Genomic DNA, 19,125 nt, shown 5'->3' with positions numbered 1-19,125 from the left:
GCAYCTTCTTTACCATTCTGAGAAGGAAAATATGTAGCTTGTTACCAGGTTTCTGCAGTATCTGCTTCAATTAAATATTCTGAAAGTGTTCCTCTTGCCTCCTGCCAGGAGCAGGAGCTTGATGCATCCTACTTGATAATCCTTAYGGGCARCTTCCAACTTGAGATATTCTATGATTCTATAAAATACAGAAGTACTGAATACATAAAGTATTTGACTGTATTTCAAAATTTTGTTACTGAAAGTTTGACCTCAGTTTGGTGTTCTGCTGTAGTTACATAGCTTAAGAAAAAAAACTTTTTTCCCCGACTGATCAGTGAGTTTTTAAGCAGATGCTCTCCTTTTATCTCCTTTTGATAGATTTCTGTATCATAAGGAATCAGGTAAGGACAACACATGCAGTACTACACCTTAAAATCCCAAATCCCTCTAGGTGAACAGAGTGTTGATGCAACAGGAGAATGCCTGCAATGGGCCAGACTGTGACACACTGCTCAGAACACAAAGCAGCACTCAAGCATTTCCATCAGGATAAAACCCCCCACTTTCCTCTGCTGGTTCCACTTTTGTGGAAGTGCACTGGCAGCACAGAGACACAAGCACTTTGACACACGAATGCTCTTGTTTATCCAGGGAAGCCTGGTTTCTGCCCCAGTTCCAGCCTGTTGTCCCAGACCTCAGCTCAACGCTTCCAAGCTTTTGCAGGAAAAAAACAACCCCAAACAAACCAGAACAAAACTTCCTTCAAAGCTTAGAGCCCTCCAGTTCCTTCAGTTACAGAGCAGACAGGAGACACAGAATTAACACTTAATCACTTCCACCTCAACCACTTCCAGTGGTCCACTTCTCTTTGATGTGTTTTTACTGGGGTTTGGCTGGTCTTGCCTATTAATCGGTACCTTTAGACAGAACCATAACCTAATGTAATCCACATATTGAAAAAGAAATAATTTAAATATATACTTCTGTTCATTCTTTACATTAATAATACATATTTGTTCCACATATTCCTCTCTTGCTGCATTTAAATGCTATTATGCCAACATCAATCAGCAATATCACTCCCAGCTTTGGGTATCAATGCCTTTGATACCAGTTCAAGGCAGCCTTTAAAYCCTTGACATACAATTGTATATTTATATTCTTCCCTATTAAGGTCAAATAAGAATATCAGGCTTATCTTTTGAACATATCTGTTCTTGAATCACATCTTAAGCTTTTAAAGCTATCCCATATTTGCCTTATCTGAAATACTAATTCTGTTATACTGGCACTTTAAAGTTCATAGTCATTGCTTCCAAAACTAATTGTCTTTCTGTGCTAATCAAAAGATAAGGCAAATTCAAAGTCTCTCTTTAGTAGTTTCTGGATTTTTCTTTCAGGTATCTTCCATGCATATTAACCACTCAGTTTCTTCATTTTCAATAATCCCAGTTCAATTCACTGCAATTCAGTAACACTCCAATATTCAAGACAAAGTTCCACATACAATTTTTGCATGCGAGTTAAAAAAAGATGAAAAAAACCCCAAATTAAAAAACCCTATAAACACAGAGTCAGTAAAACATGAAATTTTTCTTTTGCAACTGGGATCTCCTCATTTAAAATTCTTCCMATGTACTGAATCTATTTGAAAAGTTTCTCTAATATTTTAAGCTCTGTGGCAGCACAGTTCCATTCCCATTTAAATAAAAACATAAAGACGTTTTCAAGCAAAGAGTTATCAAACTGATAACTAAGAAAGAAATAGCAACCTTTACATAAACAGTCACCTTAACAAATTGTGTTTGTTTGAAACATATGATAAAAGGTAGGACCTTTAGAGTCGAGTAATGATCTAGAAATGAATGATCTAGTAAATAAATTTGGCAACTGTGCACTGTATCAGGTTTACCAGTAAGAGCAGCAGCAAGTATACAACTCACTTTCAGAAGAAAGCTGAAAAAGGAGAGATCGGAGTTTACACAAAAAAGTGAAAAAGTTACATATTTAAAAAAAAAAAAATTAATATTAGATGCGTACATCTATGGAGTACCACGTAACAATGAATTCTCCAAGAACAGGAGAATCCTGGCATAGAAAGATTCAATTGATTTCTCTTCCCTGAACTCAATCTGTTTTTACAGGCACCACATGTAATTATCCCATAACTAATGCTGGAACTGCTCTACTTCATCCTCARTGGAATGTAATCAACTGCACAGAATCATCACTGCTTCCAAAATGCTATCTGCACATCAATTTGCTGTGAAGCAGCTGTTAGTAATTTAATATTCTCTTTACTTAAGAGAGAGCTGTTCATGGTTTTCCTTTGGCAATCTAGAGGCAAAAAGGAAAGAGACAGATGCATAATGCTTATTTTAAATGCAGCAAAATTTCAAAGATTAACAAAATTTTGGTGAAATGTATTCCAAGGCCAAAAGTCCCAATGACTTTCCTGTTTACTTATTTTAGGACTAGAATCCCAGGTAAGTGGAGCAGAAACAGTACTTGTYCTTTTCCCTCCCCACTCCTATACAMAAGACTGATGGYTTTCCTTGATGCCAGAACAAAGGCTGATGTAAACTTCATGGAAGTCCTTATTCCCATAAGGTTTCCCCTCCTTCCTTCTGACTACTGAGCATGTTTTACCAATTCTTTAGGATCTCTGAAGCTGACTTCAGGCACCTCCTGCAGAGTACAGCACATAACAACTGAGAAGTGAGGTCCTAGATGACTTACACTGCCTAATATGGCTTTTACTACAAAAAATTCCAAAATATTCAGCAAAACTAAACACTTCTTTGAAGAGAAAGCTTCCMTGAATGAGCAAGGCAGCAAATGCTGGAATAAGTGGCGTATCAGTGAAATTAGTGTCAAAAGTTAGTGGTTTTACACTAGCCTATGCATTCCAACAGGAGCAACTTCAAAAGCTACGTCAGGAAGATTTCAACTAAATGCAGAGCAGCAACAAAAACAACMAAAAAMMMCCCCACAAACAAAAAATTCCCAAATTCTTGACCAAAGTCCCTAGATATCAACAGATGGTACAGTCACAAAAAGTTWGCAGTGTAACATTTTCTCTTCAGTCCAGTGGGGAATCAGGCAAGTSTCCAAAACCCAAACTCAGACATTTCAGTCAGCAGAAGGTTAAGAAATATTCTACGTTTTTTCAATGAGAAATAAGATTTGATCATATCCTGAGTGTGAGCAATCATGAAAAGTGAGAAAGTRCACAAGAACTGAGAGGAAAAAAAACCCTGAAAACTTTAAAGGTTCGATCTGAGTTTCAGATGATGCCTGTAAGTCTGAGACTAGGAACAGAGGTTAGGTCTGGAAGACAGCTTGTAGGTTTCAGACATTATTAAACATTTACAAGAGAAGAGATGAGAGTAATAGAATTACTTCATCTGAAAGAGAAAATGTGGCATTACTTAAAAAAAGAATCATGGTTTTGAGAGATGATTGGATAACTACACAGTTGGACTCCTCCAGCTTTAATTGTGGAGAAAGGGAGAATTCTGTTGTTCTTTTAACAGCTGATTTCATACAGAGAAACTATTAAATAAGAAAACTAAAAATCTCAAATATACTACCCAAAAAATGATGCCAAATAGAGAGTTAAAGAACAAATTTTGTACAGAATAGTTTGAAATTTTTAGAAGTTTGCCTAGAATCATCTTAAAGATGTAACCATACTGACAAGAGGCTTCTATTTCTAGGGATAAAAACATCTATGTAAAGCAAAAGACACTCAACTAACAGAGAAGGAAATTACATTTAATTACTAGTCCAGAAATCCTGCAGGCAAGCCTTTAACCTGTAATTATGATTCTGTCTTTATATAAAAGACAGCCAGCAGTTACGGGGAAAATATGCACTTTTCATCAATTACTKCTATTTAAAACAGAATCACAGCTATTTCTTCAACAGTGGTTTGGTGTTTCTGTACATAGATACAGTTCCTGCTGCAAGGAGTTCCTTAAGTTGTCAARTCATCAGCTGTGATCCAAAATAAAAGTGATGTGCCAGAACATTTAATCCCATGGACTTTTTAAAATGTGGGCATGTAGTAATGCTAGGAAAAAAAATAACTCACATGATTGAATCTTCTGGTRAAAGCAACAGCATTTGGTGCAGAACTGTATTTCTCTTTTTTATTCCAGCCACAGCTTGCCAGCTCCTGAGAGAACAAGGATGAAAATTCACGTCTTTAATTTAGTGTATAACACATGTTCAGAGTCAAAGGCACGCAGAGACACAAATATTTTAAGTTTTAAAATAACAGAGCAACAATACACTGAAGTAATACAATCACACTTCTCATTCCTTCTGCAAATTGAGATTCCACAAGTGTCACTTCTGAATTGTGTTGAGTTACTGGATTATTACAATTCATTTTTTTGCTGAATTAGGGACTTCCCTATTTCCTCTCTTACTAGAACCTTCATTTTGTTACCACAGAAAATCCTGCTTCAAACATGAATCTGAGCTACAGAGCAAGATATCCTTTTGTTTTAAATGCTTTTCTGAAGACACTTAGAGAGAAGATACACCTTGTTAACTCAGTCTAAACATGCCCCATATTTTTAACTTGGCATGTTGCATTAAAAAAAAATACCAAAAAAGTATAATCTCTTTCAGAAACAATGTAAGAAACACTATTTTCAGTTTTCCCTTCCAAAGGAGCCTATTTTAGGAAACTACATCATCTTGTTATTTACTAGCCCTTAATTCCAACAAAGCAGTTTTCATTAAAATCACAAATAACTAAATGTACCAAAATGATCTCTTCCATTTGTACACAAAAGTGTAGCAGTGGATAAAAAGATGTACAGCATTCAGCACACAACCCGTTTCACAGTGCTACCAAGAAAAATAATCAATATAGACAGAGCTTAATTATTGAAGTGGTRTAATAGCACAGTGCAGCCCTTCCTTTTTACTTATTCATGTTTTCCTTCCAGATCATTCACTCTGAAGTGCTCTCAGTTTTATCACCTCACTGTAACCAATAATTGTAACATTTAAGGCACAGTTTAAAAGAATTGGGTCTCTGGGTAGTCTAATTTTTGCGGTTTTTTTTTWAATCAGGAACTTCTTAACTTCTTTCCAACCAATGTCCCAAAACTACTAAAGAATCTCATGTCAATTGTGAGGGACCCTGAATTCTTCTATTTGAAGTCTGTGGTGTGCTGGTATTTGGTAGAGAAGATTCASAGATTCCTAGCCATAGGCACTGCGAAGAATATGGAATTTCTGGCTTTGTACTTAGGGCCATTCCTCCAAATTTCACTAGGAAGCTGTGCCACCTAAACAGTCCTGGAAAACTGGGCATGTTCAGCACAGGAATGCACCCATCCTTCAATGGCTATGGAGGAGACAACTGCAGAGCCCAGAATTACGCCTTTTCCAAAGGACAGCAGGCTACTGGAGAAGGGAGCCATCCAAGAGACTCTTAATTACATTCYCTATCCCTCAGGCATCTCTAATTTCCACTGGAATAACAATCACAGCTCTGCACTCAAAGGAACACAAGGAATTCATCCACTGGCACCTGATAACCTTCCCTAACCGCATGCAAAAATTAGTTCTCACCTCAGGTTTAGGGAAAACATGGTAATTTCTTACCAATTCAGGCTTTTTCAATTTCAATTCTTACCACTAAGTGAAAAACTCATTATGATTCTGGGCAGAAGTTTCCCACTGCCCTGGCCCTGTACATCTAAGGGCTCACAAGGTGACAGATATCAGTGGCAAGAGATTTGAAAATACTGCCAAACAAAAGATTCTGCTCCTGATGGGAAAGACACACATCCAAATCCTTTTCCAGAGGTACTGACACACAGTCACACAGGCACTCAAGAAGTGTGCCACCAGTTCAAATTCTTCAACAGTCAACATCCACCRTTCAAGGACAGACACAGGAGAAGCACCAAGCCTTGAGAGCTCCAAAAGCATTTCCCCCCTCCCTTTAGGAAGTGTAGGAAATGCTTCTCCATATCACCTGCAAGACCCCTCACCCCGTGCAGCCAGCTTTCTTTTCTCTTGTCTAGAAACAGCAAAGTGGTTTCCCTTTGCTCTCAGGTTTCTCCACATAACCACCCAAGCACTCTGCCTCGGGGAGCCCTGCTCAGAACCCTCGTGCCCTGCTCTAGAACCTGTTTGTGGGAACTCGCTGCCCTTGGCACTGCCCATCCCACTGCCCTACAATGGTACCAGCAGAAGAGCAGCCACCAAGGTTTTTGCCTTCTCCAGATTTGGCCTGGAGCAGTCCCATACAGTCCCAACAGGGAATCCTCTAGTATTCTACTTTTTCCACTACGAGTTTCAAACATAAAGTATTCCCCAGGGTTATTTCCTTAGTCTGCCAGTCGACTCAGGCACAGAAGCTACATCACTACAACCACCAATTTCTTATTTAATGTGGTACATTTAAAACGATGTGAAAACCTGAAAGACTTAGGGTCAAGAATACAAAAACTGAACTTCCTCTGTAACCCCTTTTGGTTTTCATTCCCTTTTGAATATACAGCATTTTATYTTCCTTAACAAAATACTGTGGGAACATTTAAATTATAACCTGCACTACATGGCAGACAGAGAGAGATTGTGTTTCTCACAGAAGCCTTTATCTAGGTCAAAGGGAAAGTTTCAACAAGAGAAGAGAAGAAGAAAGGATTAATAGTGGAACCATTCCACAACTTTGGAATAAGTACAGATTAAGAATACTGAATAAGTGAATTATTTTTTCATTGCCTAGCATGGTGAAGCAGAGGGGCTCAATAGGTTAAAGACAATAATCCAGTAGAGATTTTCAGTATGAATACATATGGACAAATAATTTTGGATAATGTACTAAAATGTAAAATAATCAGATTTTCCAATAAAAGCAAGTTGATATGTTCTGCAAGGGGTCACGTGGCTGTTATTTAATGTTAACACAACTACCAGCACCACAGCTAAGCAAGTCTATGACTCCTTTTTTGCTTTACAGTCACTGCTCTCTGGAAAGCCACAACCACTACAAGAAAGAGAGAACAAAAACCAACACAACACTTGCCATTCCCAGAGAATAGAAAGAAATCTTACGACTGACTGACTGGGACAGCTCCATAATGTTTTCTCCCTAAAAATTAAAATGCAAATTGCCTGCTTCCATACAGATAGACATTTATGTCAGACATGTTTCTTCTGTATAATCTTTATTTCCTATACTGCAGCCCACTATTAATTACCAAAGAAACAGTAATTCCTCCTCCTTTCTTTCCTCAGAAGTAACTTGCAAGCATTTTTAATGAAGAAGGAAGGTGGTTTCCAGAATYCCTCGGAGTGAAGGAGCCTGCTTAAAGCTCAGGCAGAGGATCTGTCACTACAGAGTATCTAACCATGGTAATGGTTCAATTCCCTGCTTCTGCCTCACCCCCAAAGTAAAGGGATCCTCTGTTTTCCTTAATCCCAAATTCTGTGGGCATCACTAAGCTCCCAGCCTGTCTCATCACCAAGCATGAGATGGTGAGTTGTAGTGGGCAGTGTACAGGAACATAAGCACACATGTGAGCCCACAATATTGCTAAGAAACTTCAATATAAACAGAAATAATTTCATTTACTTGCTACAGATAGAAGCAATAGGCTGCAGAATTATGTAGGTGTGCTGTGAGCATGTTCATTGATTTTGATGCTAAAAGAAAAATTACAATATATTGTTTGAAAAGTATTATTCAGCTCTGGCTTTTTTTAAGATAATCAAGAAGTTCTGATGCTGCCTTTTTTTAAAGCCACCTATAACAATTTAAGAAGTATTTTAACACAATGAAGAGGATGCAACAGCGTAATTTAAAACCTATTTAAAGAATACTCTCACATAGTAAAATTCATCTCCAGCAATTTTAAAAATTAAGCATCTCTGAGTACATCTTTCAGAAACCTTGAGAAAATAAATGAACACACATTAAAGACTAAAAACTTTTGCTTAGATACCACTCTGCCATTTGGAAGCAAAGGGAGATTCACAACCTGTATAACAGAGATTTGCTGGTGAATTACAAACTGCAATAAACATGGTTTTAAAATCATGGCAGACTGGGAAAAATGTTGTTCATCATCTCCCACCATGAATACAGATGAGAGCTGAGAAACTTGGTATCAGTATTTCGAATGAAGAAACCCCATTCTATCAGTGCCTTTCAGTCACTCATKAAAGCCTCAGTTTAGGAGCCCTTTTATACAGGTGAAATTAGCTCAATGCTGTTTGGTTTCCTAATTACAAACTCCACAATGCTTGACTGCACATGCCAAAGGGTGGATAAAGATTTACAAGTTGAATAAAGACGTGGGTATGGCAGAGTCTGGTAGACACTTGAAGGAAACTCAGAATCTACAACACTTCATTAACCTGCTGTCAAGATGCTGTGAGGTAAATGAAGTCTTCCATGTCTGATATTCCCTTCTGCAAACCAGGAGAMAAGCAACTGAATTGTGTTTAGCCTTTTCTGATCTGAAAGCTGATCTTCACGCCTTTTCCTTTGGGAATTAACACAGTTTAGAGACACATCAGACAYCAGCCCTCTGTGTACTGCAAAGGAGCACTGATGGACAGGTAATATCTGCACACTGTCAGGTATCATCTGCTCGTGTGCAAACACTGCAGAGGAGTCAAACAGCCACCCTCCTAATGGGTATTTTCCAGTGAAGGTTACACACCATTTTTTCTTATGCAATACACAGAGATTTCTTACAAATAATTACTTTACAGATATATTCACCTACACTCTCATATTTTCTCTGAATAGCCTGGGAATGCTTTTAACTGGCAGAATATGTTTATCCTGATCTTCTAATAGGATTTCTCTTTTTTTTTTTAAAGCTCTTCTCCAAAGCTTTAAAGCATTTTACTCTTTTAAATGTTTTCCTCATACATGGGTCTGTGTACTGCTTTTAGTAATTTTAAGTACTGCTGTGATGTAGGTTCAAATCAGATCAAATGGAAAGCTCTCTGAAGGATTACACTGACAAAAACCTCAAAACCACAAACCAACAAACCAAARAATGAACCACACAGAYCCACAAGGGCTGGGAAGTATCTTGGCAAAGTCATATGAAAGCTGAATCAYGACAACATCTTCAAGTACAGACCAAAGAGAAGCCTTCAAAAAAATTCCCAGGTAACACAAAYAATGAAATCAATAATCACAGCCAAGAGATTGAGCAGTTTTCTCCACCTGAAGCAAAACATKCTTCAGCATGCCACAAGAGTGACAGGACAAACCTGCTGCCAGTGAAATTGCTTTGTAATGGACTGGAGTGACTGATGGCCTGAGAAAGACTTCAACAGTACTGATAAAATGGACAATAAACCAAAAAATAAACCCTCAAAAGTGCAGAACAATGCCCACAGGAAAACGTTGTTGATACAGAAATAAGGAGAAATGAATTCATCATTTATTATAGTCACTGTGAAGATGCTGAAATGAGCTAAAATCTGAAAGGAATACAGCATTACATAAAAACAAACCAGAGAACACAAACCATCAGTGTATTATCCTGACATATCCACAGATCACACACATCTTGAATGACATTACAACCATTTTCATTTTGCCAAAGGAGATGTGAAGCACTTATAGAAACACAGGATAGGATAAAGTATTAAAACAGGTATCAGTAGCTGAAATCTAAAACATYATGACCAGAATAATCAAATCAAGATTTTTGTCATTCAGAAACCCTAAATCCCAGATGCTTCATCTCCAGCACTAGATGAATTAAATATTAGCATTAATCTGCAAACAAACTATWAGTTCCAGATATTTTTCTGTTACAAAAACCATCTGCTTCAGGGYTGTATGAACTGGGATAAAAATTACAATTTATAGACATATACTTTGCAATTCCAGAATTCATACTCTGGTATAACTTTTTCATTTAAACTGGAAAACAAAGCCAATGAAATACTTACCTCTGGCTGAATTGCTTTAAATACAGGCACATCCATTAGTGTTATTTGACCCTGGAACAAAAATTGAAAGAAAAGTAAGTTAAGACCAAAATTATCCTTGCATTCCATTTCTGTGCTGTTCTGCTCAAGAACTGCATTTGTTCTATTTCCTRTTCTTATTTAGCTTTCAGTTTGTACCTAATTACAGAGGTTTCAGCTCCTACCACAGGGCCATACTGCAAAACCAAAGAATAAAGTGCTCCCAGTTTTACATCCACAAATAATAAACAGACTATGAGAAATTATTCTCTGGAGCACAATCCTGCAGTAACAYAGGCAAGGAAGAGCTTGAACTCAGAAACATGATATGAGAAGCTCCCCAAGAAGACAAGGAACTGACTGCAGCTGCTAAAGGAGGTCACCCTTCTCTTCAAACTCTGAATGTCAGTCCAGGTGCTATATAATTTTATCAAAACATCCCTACAATTTTTCAATCAATACTGGAACCATATTTGAGTAACTAAGCAAAGCAATTGTTCAGTTGCTCAGCAACAGTTAAAATTAAGCACAGCCGTCTCTCTTCCAGCAAGTCAGTAAGTGCATTTTTATTCTGGGACGCCTGTTTAGCTTCGAAAAGAGTAAAGTCAAAGACCAGGTTTTGCATTTTGAAATATATTCACAGATCCCTATTTTTAAAGTTTATCAATCCTCTACAGTTTAGGACTGCTGACAGCCTATGTACCCCCCAAAAAACCAATTTATTTTGAAGAGTATGTAGCTAGCCCAGAAATACCAGAGCCATCCGAGTTAGGCATCACAAATTTTCTTTTAATAATGAATCCAGGGACCTTGTTCTGTTCCCTCAGCTGTCAGCTGCACAGCTTTATTCCCATTTCCTTGAAAACAGCAGCGCCCACATATATACTCCAAGGTACACACTGACAGGTTTGTGACTCTCACAAATTAAAACTGCCATTGGATGTCACTGTGGATGGTGGAACAGCTCAGAGAAAGCCAACCTTGCAGGAAAATTTTAACGGCATGCACTAGCTGAAAGTCAGCATGTGCAAAGAGATGCACCTGCCCTAATGAGACTCTGCTCTAATGAGGCAAGATGTGTTTTGCAAAGACAACCCAGTCTATTCTTAGCAGCACATCCTGACCTCTAAATGCACTTTTAGACAGAAATTCTGACAATCAATCGTAAGAACACAAAAATGATACATATCATTTGTCTGTAACCAACACACCAGACACGATCATCTGGTATTTTGCAGAACAACATCAGGAAAGTAATAAGCCCTTTATGTGTTTCACTTTTACACACTCTCTTTCCTGGGCCCTGCTTTAGGTGGCTGTTTTTTTCCCCAGACACCCCCAAGTGGGGTGGGAATGTCGAGGTGCTGAGGGCACGGAGTCTCTGTGGAGGGATCTGGATGGGCTGGATTGATGGCCAGGTGATGGGTTCAACAAGGGCAAGTGCCCTGCCCTTGGTTCACAACAACCCCAGGCAGCACTAAAGCCACATTACAGGAAGAGTCAACTCTTGATTTCCAGTGAGGAGCCCAGTGCTGGAACACCAACCACAGAACTCCACCTCCAGTTTCCCATTTGTGAGCTTAACTCTATCAAGCTTTCYCAGAAATGTGTTATTTTCAGTGAATATGTGGCTGATCGCGTGCATCACTGTGCTTCTCAGTAAAGCAAATTAACARGAAAGTTGGCTGGTTTGGGAAGTGAAATGAAAACAATGGGCACTTCAATAAAATTCAAAKAGAAGGTATATTAAAAGATTCTTACAGAAGAGACAGGCATTTCAATGGTTATTAATGTCTCACTGCAAATYCTCCTCACTAAAACAAGATTACAATAACAGCACAATAAAAATGAGCCAGGAAACGTATTTTTTTTTGTTCACACTGAAGAGAGAAGACTTAAAAATAATTGTCTTTCTTGCCAGCCATCCAGAATCCAGACTCTTCATCAGCCTGAACTGCCTTAGCTAAATTCGACTTGCTTCAGTAGTGACTCCAAATCAAATTATTACTTTCAAACAGGATCAATACAAAATATTCATGAAATAAAAACTGTTACTCGAACTTCATRCCAGAATTCACATATAAAAATGAATGCATACATTTTAAACAGGGATATTAAAAAAGACATTTTAACACTGAAAAAATATACAAGTGTTAAGGTTCAGGATTAATGCTCATTACGGAAAATATTTGAAATTGCTACTAAGTATATTACATCATTAAAATAAAGTCTGACAAAAAARTCTCAGGAAGTTTTAACAGAGAAACCTCTTTCTCGTAGCATCTTGYAGCACCATTAGACTGATGGTTTTCCCTTGCTTGGGGGGGTTGACACTTYTTTGTTTTTATTAAAATCTTAAGTAACACTGTATCACATTAGCACTTGTTCAAGAAATATTCCTTATTAAGAGTCCTTCCTTACAGAGCCTGAAATTTCCATTAGCAGTTCCCAGTGCTTAGCAAATTGCTCATAATTCAAAGGAATCAAGCCACTGAGAGCTGAATATCTAAGCTGATGACTAAAAAGCCATTTTGAGTTTGTAGATAGACAGCATAACTCACATTAGAGTCTAAAACTACGTTTAACAAAACAGATTTTTTAAAACATTAACTTGCTTGCATTTATAAGTCTATATTCGTAAGTCTAACAACTGCATTTTTATTCTTTTAAAATGGGCTCGCTCACTGCTAAGTAAGAAAATAAAGCAGACTGAAAGGCTGGCAATCTAATTAATAGCACTTGAAATGACAAAGCTTCAAAAATAATTTATGATTTTTATGTTATTTTCCATTGCTCAACTCTTAGCAGCAACAAAAAATTTCTGTCTTGACCATCTCAAGGGGAATTTAAACCCCAATAAGCAAAGCCCCTAGTTTRGTTTCTGCAAGTGAGAGAGATACAATGCACTAACTTTTCTCACYCCAGCTCCTTAACCCAGCCAATACAAATTCTTGGAGAGCTTCCCTCTCCCAAATGTGGTTTAATGCTTTAATATTCAAACTAAAAATTATAAGTGTTCAAATCAACTTGTTACATGAAGCATGCCAACCATAACTTCTCTGGTTTTGGAGCTGCCAGCTKCACATATTTAAAAAAAATAAAAATAATTACATATGCAATAGAAAACTGTGAACTTGTCCTTACTTATTTTAAAAAAGCATTCTGATTATGCAAAGATAGGGAAACTAGATATTTTCTCTCTTTACAGAAGTGATACATCTATTACTTTATATATTAAAGTATTTCATCATTGCATAAGCACAGTTGAATGGAGGTTTTGTTTGTATGCCCTAGATCCTAGATGACAGTTCTAGAATATGATTAGGAAASCTATGTTTTTAATATATCAGTAATATATTTCCCAATTTGCAACCACCTGAAGAGCTGTACAAGAGAAAACCCTCTTTTATAAGCAGTACATGATTATCTTCCAATTAACACACTGGAATGGCAGTCAGAGGATATTCCCCCACCCCTGCACAGCCATAGAAGCTTTGCATGTATAGAAGACCTTGCCTGGGGAGTCTCCAACAGCCAAGTTTAGAAATATTTTAGCTCTCATGGGTGTTGAGAAGTTGGACTTGTTAACAATTAAGTACTTCAAAATACTAAAATTATTACCACACAGCTTCATATAAAGAGGTTTTACCCCTCTCTCGGGGAGGTCTGGCTGGTCAGCAATTTTACATTCAAACAACTCAGAACTACATTTCTGTGTTCTGCTTCTTTGAGAAATATGGAGAAGCTTAATGAAATAAAATTGTACAATATTTCCTGATTCTTTCTCATTTCTATGAGGACACATGGATTACCCTTCTTCCATAAAATTCTGTAGATTATGAACTTCTAGTTTCAGTTAAGACCACTGTGTTTAGGTCCTCTCCACATTCCTATAAGAAAATTAGACCTGGGCTATATTCCCACCTTTCTAGTCCTTAGTCCTTCTCAAGCATGAACTCTTTCTCTCAGGCCACTTGCTGTATGTACTACAAGTTTTCCTGCCATGCACCTACCCTAAGGACAGGGTGCTTTCCACTCAGCTCCCAGACAGAAACCCTCAGTGTAAAAAGAAAAACTCAGTTTCTGTTTGAGATGAAAAAAGTCAAATGTCTGCATCCTGGTTGCTGAAGAATACTGCCATCACCTGATTTTCCTTGAAGCCATGTTGGTTCAAGCAGCACTTCATAAATTGTTCCTTAATCTGAATTTTTAGAAGGAATTATATTTAAGCCTTCCAACTTGGCTTAGCACTGTCTCTCTGGGCTGCCAGGATACTTTTCCTCCCTGAAAAAAATAGCTAAGCCTCTGTTAAGCTCAGCATCAGTAGGAGAATAATTCTGCTGTCCAGAACGAACACCAGGGGATTCGAGTTTCTGTGCTGAAGCTCTGCTTGTTTTCTCACAAAGTCCACTCCAAAACTTGTATCATTAATAGCTCCTCCACACGATGCAATTAAGTTGCTTCTTCTTGCTCTCACTGGGAGCGTATTTACTCTAATATACTTCTGCAAAGCAAAGATAACAGGATGTAGATAACCTGGTATTTCATGTCATAAGAATGCCTCTGAGAACTTCTCCTTGTTTCATCAAAACCATATTCAAATAAACTATTTGCACATTGTTTCCAAAACAAGCAATATTTCCRTCCAACAACCATTTGAACAAAGCTTCACTGGAATCAAAAAGAAAGAAATACACATGCATCTTAGTTTACTCCATAGCACTTCCAGAGACTAGGGCAAAGAATAAAGAATCCTTCTTAGACAACTAGGTGGAAAAAAAGCAATGGATTTATACAGCTGCGCTTCCCTTAATTCTACCTCAAATATTTACACCACCGTGGCTAAGTTGAAGTATAAAATGGAAAAGTGAGTCAAAAAGTAATAAACAGTCTAATAATTAAACAGTAGCTGTCTAAGGAATAAGAATTTACTGTAAAGCAAAAAATAAATATTTCTTCAACCTGAGGTTGGCCAGCACCTTAATTTGGAGCTCATGTCCCCAAGCATCCTCCTGCTTTCCTTCAGCCTCACCAGCCTCCCCTTTCCACTGCCACTGCACCACTAACAGATCCCTCCCCCACAAATTGTGCCCTGTGTGCTCAAAACCACACTTCTCCCTTGGATGAAAATGGGGTGCATTCACTGYGACCACGCAGACCCTGGACACACAACGGCCCCCCCAGCAGGGCCAGACACCACTGGGCAATCCTGGCACCAGCCTGGCTGTGGCTTCCAGCCCTGGAATAAAGAACTGAGCAGTGACCAGCCTAAAAGCAGGTCTTTAAATCAGAGATGGTCTCCTTACTAGTTACATCCACAAAGCTGCCCATTGAATCCTTAAAACATGTCCTTCTTCTTAACCATTGAGCAGGATTCTTCTTCCCCAAAATCTATGCAACATGCAGGTATTCAACACATCCCATGGAAACTTTCTGTAAGCTGCAAGGTGATAGAGCAAATTATAAATTTGCAACAGCAGCAAYAGGGCCTGAAGATATCACCCATTTCTGTAACTTGGCCTTTCCTGAAGCAGCCTTCAACCTTAGGAAGAAAAAACCACCCAGTTGCTAACAAGGTTATAACTGACTGTTACACCTCTATTACAACAAGAATTTCCATTACTGTTCAAACCAGACCCCTTGAAGGGCTGGCAGACTTTTGCTTATGAGACAAAGGACTATTAAATGAAACAGCACTCCTCCTGTGCACTCAGGACAGTGTTAGATGATTGCCAAAGGGGAGAATATGGAAATAAAATCACAAAAAATATCTGCACTCAGGTTTCTCTTTGGCTTGGTAGCAGCTTCTTGAAAATACAGGATTACAAGTGATACCTTTTGTTGTCCAACTTGTCTCTTATCCACTAAATGATTAAACAGATGGAGTTTTGAAATAACAGTGATGTCTCTGAGACAGTGGGAACTGAAAATACATCTGTGTCTCTCATTGGTACTGAAATCACTAGCATGGATCTTATTTCCAGCATATCTCAAATTTAATTATCTTTCAGATTTTTGTTCTTCCTCTGCCATAACTGTCCTTTTCCCCCCTGTGCACAGTGACCTGTTCTGAACAAAATACAACAGATCATGCAAGGCACAGGATGGGACCTCACAATGTTTATGTTGACTTGTGAGAGTTAACTCTCACCTTTACCTTTACAGTACCTATGTATGGGAACTCTTTYCCATTGGAGCCAAGGCCTCCAAACCATTATTTAGACAGGTGTATAACTACCTCTTGTGCAGCAACTTGCTTTTATTGTTGTTTTACTGGCTTTTTCACATTATACTTCCTCTCAATAAATAAGGTACTTAGCAACCCACAGATTATTTCATAAGTTTACCACTTTAAAATAAATGACCTTTTTTAAGCATTTTTTGTTCAGCTTTCACAGAGATGTGCCCACAGCCTGCACTGCATCCATTTTATAAGAGCTGAGACTAAACTAGTTTTCTCATACTTTGAAAAAGCAGCTGGCAGCATATCCATGTCCAAACCAAGAGGTTCTACCTGCTACAAGTAAACCTCCTCAAACACACTTTCTCATCATGAAGAGCTTGGCCTTACTGCATCACTCTGGTGGTCCTCACATTAACACTGAAACCCAGATGAAGATTTTACACTTCTCTGTAATGGCCAGACAAAACCCAGGAAGAATAAGGAAGTGGCCAATAAAATAAAAACAAGTGTAAGGGTCAAAGGTACTTTTCTTCCAGGGTACCTAAGGTTTTGGCAMATTTACTTATTTTTACAACCTCCAGCAAGAATGATCAGAAAAAGACAGTACTCAATAAAGTGTTACTGGAAACACAGATAAAAGTGCCTGGGGAAACAAACATTAACAAAGAAGTGGAGCTGTGTAACGAAATATTGAAAAAGAAATTATATTACTTATTTCCTTGCCAAAGAACTGAATACTGATGATTTTGCTCAATTGTTCAGAATTCTACATGCAAGMTATTAAATATCGATTTGCAGTAAATTAAACCTGGTATGAAGAACTGGATACTTTAAAAGGAAAAAGGTTAAAAGTAAAGATGTTTCTTTTGAGGGACTCAGAAAACTGCAAAATTATACCTAGTAGTAAAAACCAAAAATACAAGCACAGCTTCATAACTGTAATGTGAAATGCTTAATTAAAAGACTCCTGTTGGTGAGCAGAACCCTAACCACTTTGAGGCATTACATGAAAAGAGGAAAATGACTGGATTTGAATACAGATTTTTACCTAACCAAGATTTAAGCACATTTAGAACACCAGAAGTCAAAGGTTTCTGCATATGAGAGATGAAGGATTAGATGGAGCAAAAGGATTATGAAATGTCATACAAGACAAGGCACCTCTGTATATTCCGTTTCTAAAGTGAGTGGCAGCAGCTCCACAGAGACTGACTGATCTATTCTGCTGCCCAACAGATCCACCACTGGTAAATAGTAGAGCCATTCAACAAGCTCATTCTGGCCTGAATGCATAATTTCACTTGAATTCATGTCCTTAGCCTTAAATTCCCCAAGTACTWAGATTTACTTTATGTACAGGAATCATAAGATAAAACTAGAAGGATAGCCAGCCCCAATAACATCTTCCCATGGAAAATAGGTGATTCATTGCCCAGCTGYTCCCAACAACAGTGCAAGGAAGAGGCCCAAACCACATGATTTGAGCTTCAGTCAGGAATAAATCCCATAATTAATTATGATCCCTAGCCAAGAAGAATTTAATGTGTAAGTACCACTTCATAATCCAGCTACTTTAAATTTTCAGTGTTCTCATTAAAATCAATTTGGCCATTAACAATTAACTGAAATATTCATTAACAATTACAAACCAGAACAAACTAAATGGGATTATTTTGTGACACATATTACCACATATCAATAATCTCCCCAGGACAACTCCTCATGAATCTCATCACTTGAATTAGAAATGCAGTAAGAGCTTAGCAATCTTTCTAGTAACATACTTGAATCACTTAGAGGGACCATCTGTTGTCCTCACCTCTACGGAGTGTAAAAACAAAACGAAACAATCACCCAGTGTTTTGGTTAAACATCTCATTATTTTGTGCACCCAAAATAAGAAAACTAGAAAAGCTTCCCAGAGCGAATATTAACAGAACTGAAAATTAAAATACCTCCAGAAAAAAAACAAAAAAAACAAGTACAGATCAAGTATAGTCTTGCAACCAAAATATCCATGTCAGAATTAAGCTGCATCACATAGACTTAAGAATCTTTGGTCTATGCYACATGTAAGAGTGTGAAAAATACCTGACAGCAGAGCCCAAAAAGGTAATTTAATTTTAAACAGAATAGAGACAATGAAAAACTAAAGAACAGGATCTGTTTTTAAAACCCAAGGATGACAGAAGTTAGGCAAAAAAAGTACAGAAAATGAAGAAGCAGAGGAAAAGCTGCAAAGGAGATTCACACACAGAGTAATTAAAATTCCYGGACTTGCTTACCGCATATTCCTCTGGTGTAACCTTTAGAACATCAAATACCACTGCATCAAAGCTCTTCTTCAGCTCAGCTGAACCCTTGTCACTCAARGACTCGGAGCTGCTACTCTTCTGCAGAAACAAACAAAAACACTGAGGATATTTAGCACCTCTTCTTCTGTCTCTCTTTTACACTCACAAAAGCCAAATTTCTCTTCAAACATCATTGTTCACAAGATTTTTCTACTGGGTAAATTTTCAATTCAAAGTCAGTCACAGGACATACTTTCTYCTGACATGGGCTGCAAAAAATCAAGACTCTCAAACTGACTTCTGGATTTCCTTCTAGCTGAAGGAGGGTAGATTTAGATATTAGGAAGAAGTTCTTTACTATGAGGGTGGTGAGGGCCTGGCACAGGCTGCCCAGAGAAGATATATGGCTGCCCCATCCCTGAAGTGTCCAAGGCCAGGTTGGATGGGGCTTGGAGCAACCTGGGATAGTGGAAGGTGTCCCTGCCCATGGCAGGGGGTTGGAATGAGCTGTTCTTTAACATTCCTTCCAATCCAAATAAAACCTTGATTTCAAAGGAGCTCCTCAAAGCCCAACAGTTACATTTCAACGCATAATTAAATTCCAATTTTGTTGACAGGAAAGGTAATAACAACAACAATGTCAACAACAACAATACAGTCACACTGAATTTCAAACAGAAGAAATACCAC

General features: G+C 38.0%; 1 protein-coding gene across 6 annotated transcripts in view; it reads right to left on the bottom strand.

Moving 5' to 3' along the window:
- Nucleotides 1–19,125, bottom strand: part of RALGPS2 (Ral GEF with PH domain and SH3 binding motif 2) — a 109,588-nt gene that overhangs the window by 66,782 nt on the left and 23,681 nt on the right. For 4 of the 6 annotated variants that reach the window (XM_057374931.1, XM_057374935.1, XM_057374930.1 and 1 more), the window contains exons 3-5: nt 18,427–18,555; nt 9,940–9,990; nt 4,079–4,162 (exon numbers count right to left, since the gene is read on the bottom strand). In XM_057374931.1, the coding sequence (XP_057230914.1) occupies nt 4,079–4,162; nt 9,940–9,990; nt 18,427–18,555 (264 nt within the window). The remainder of the gene's footprint in view (nt 1–4,078; nt 4,163–9,939; nt 9,991–18,426; nt 18,556–19,125) is intronic. The other 2 variants (XM_057374936.1, XM_057374933.1) reach the window with 1 other exon arrangement.

Source organism: Malurus melanocephalus, unplaced genomic scaffold, assembly GCF_030028575.1.
Source record: "Malurus melanocephalus ecotype Western Australia unplaced genomic scaffold, MMel_1.1 scaffold_236, whole genome shotgun sequence".
In the NCBI taxonomy this organism is placed as follows: domain Eukaryota; kingdom Metazoa; phylum Chordata; class Aves; order Passeriformes; family Maluridae; genus Malurus; species Malurus melanocephalus.
Note: the sequence above shows the minus strand (reverse complement) of the source record. Positions and strands in the feature narration are given on the sequence as shown.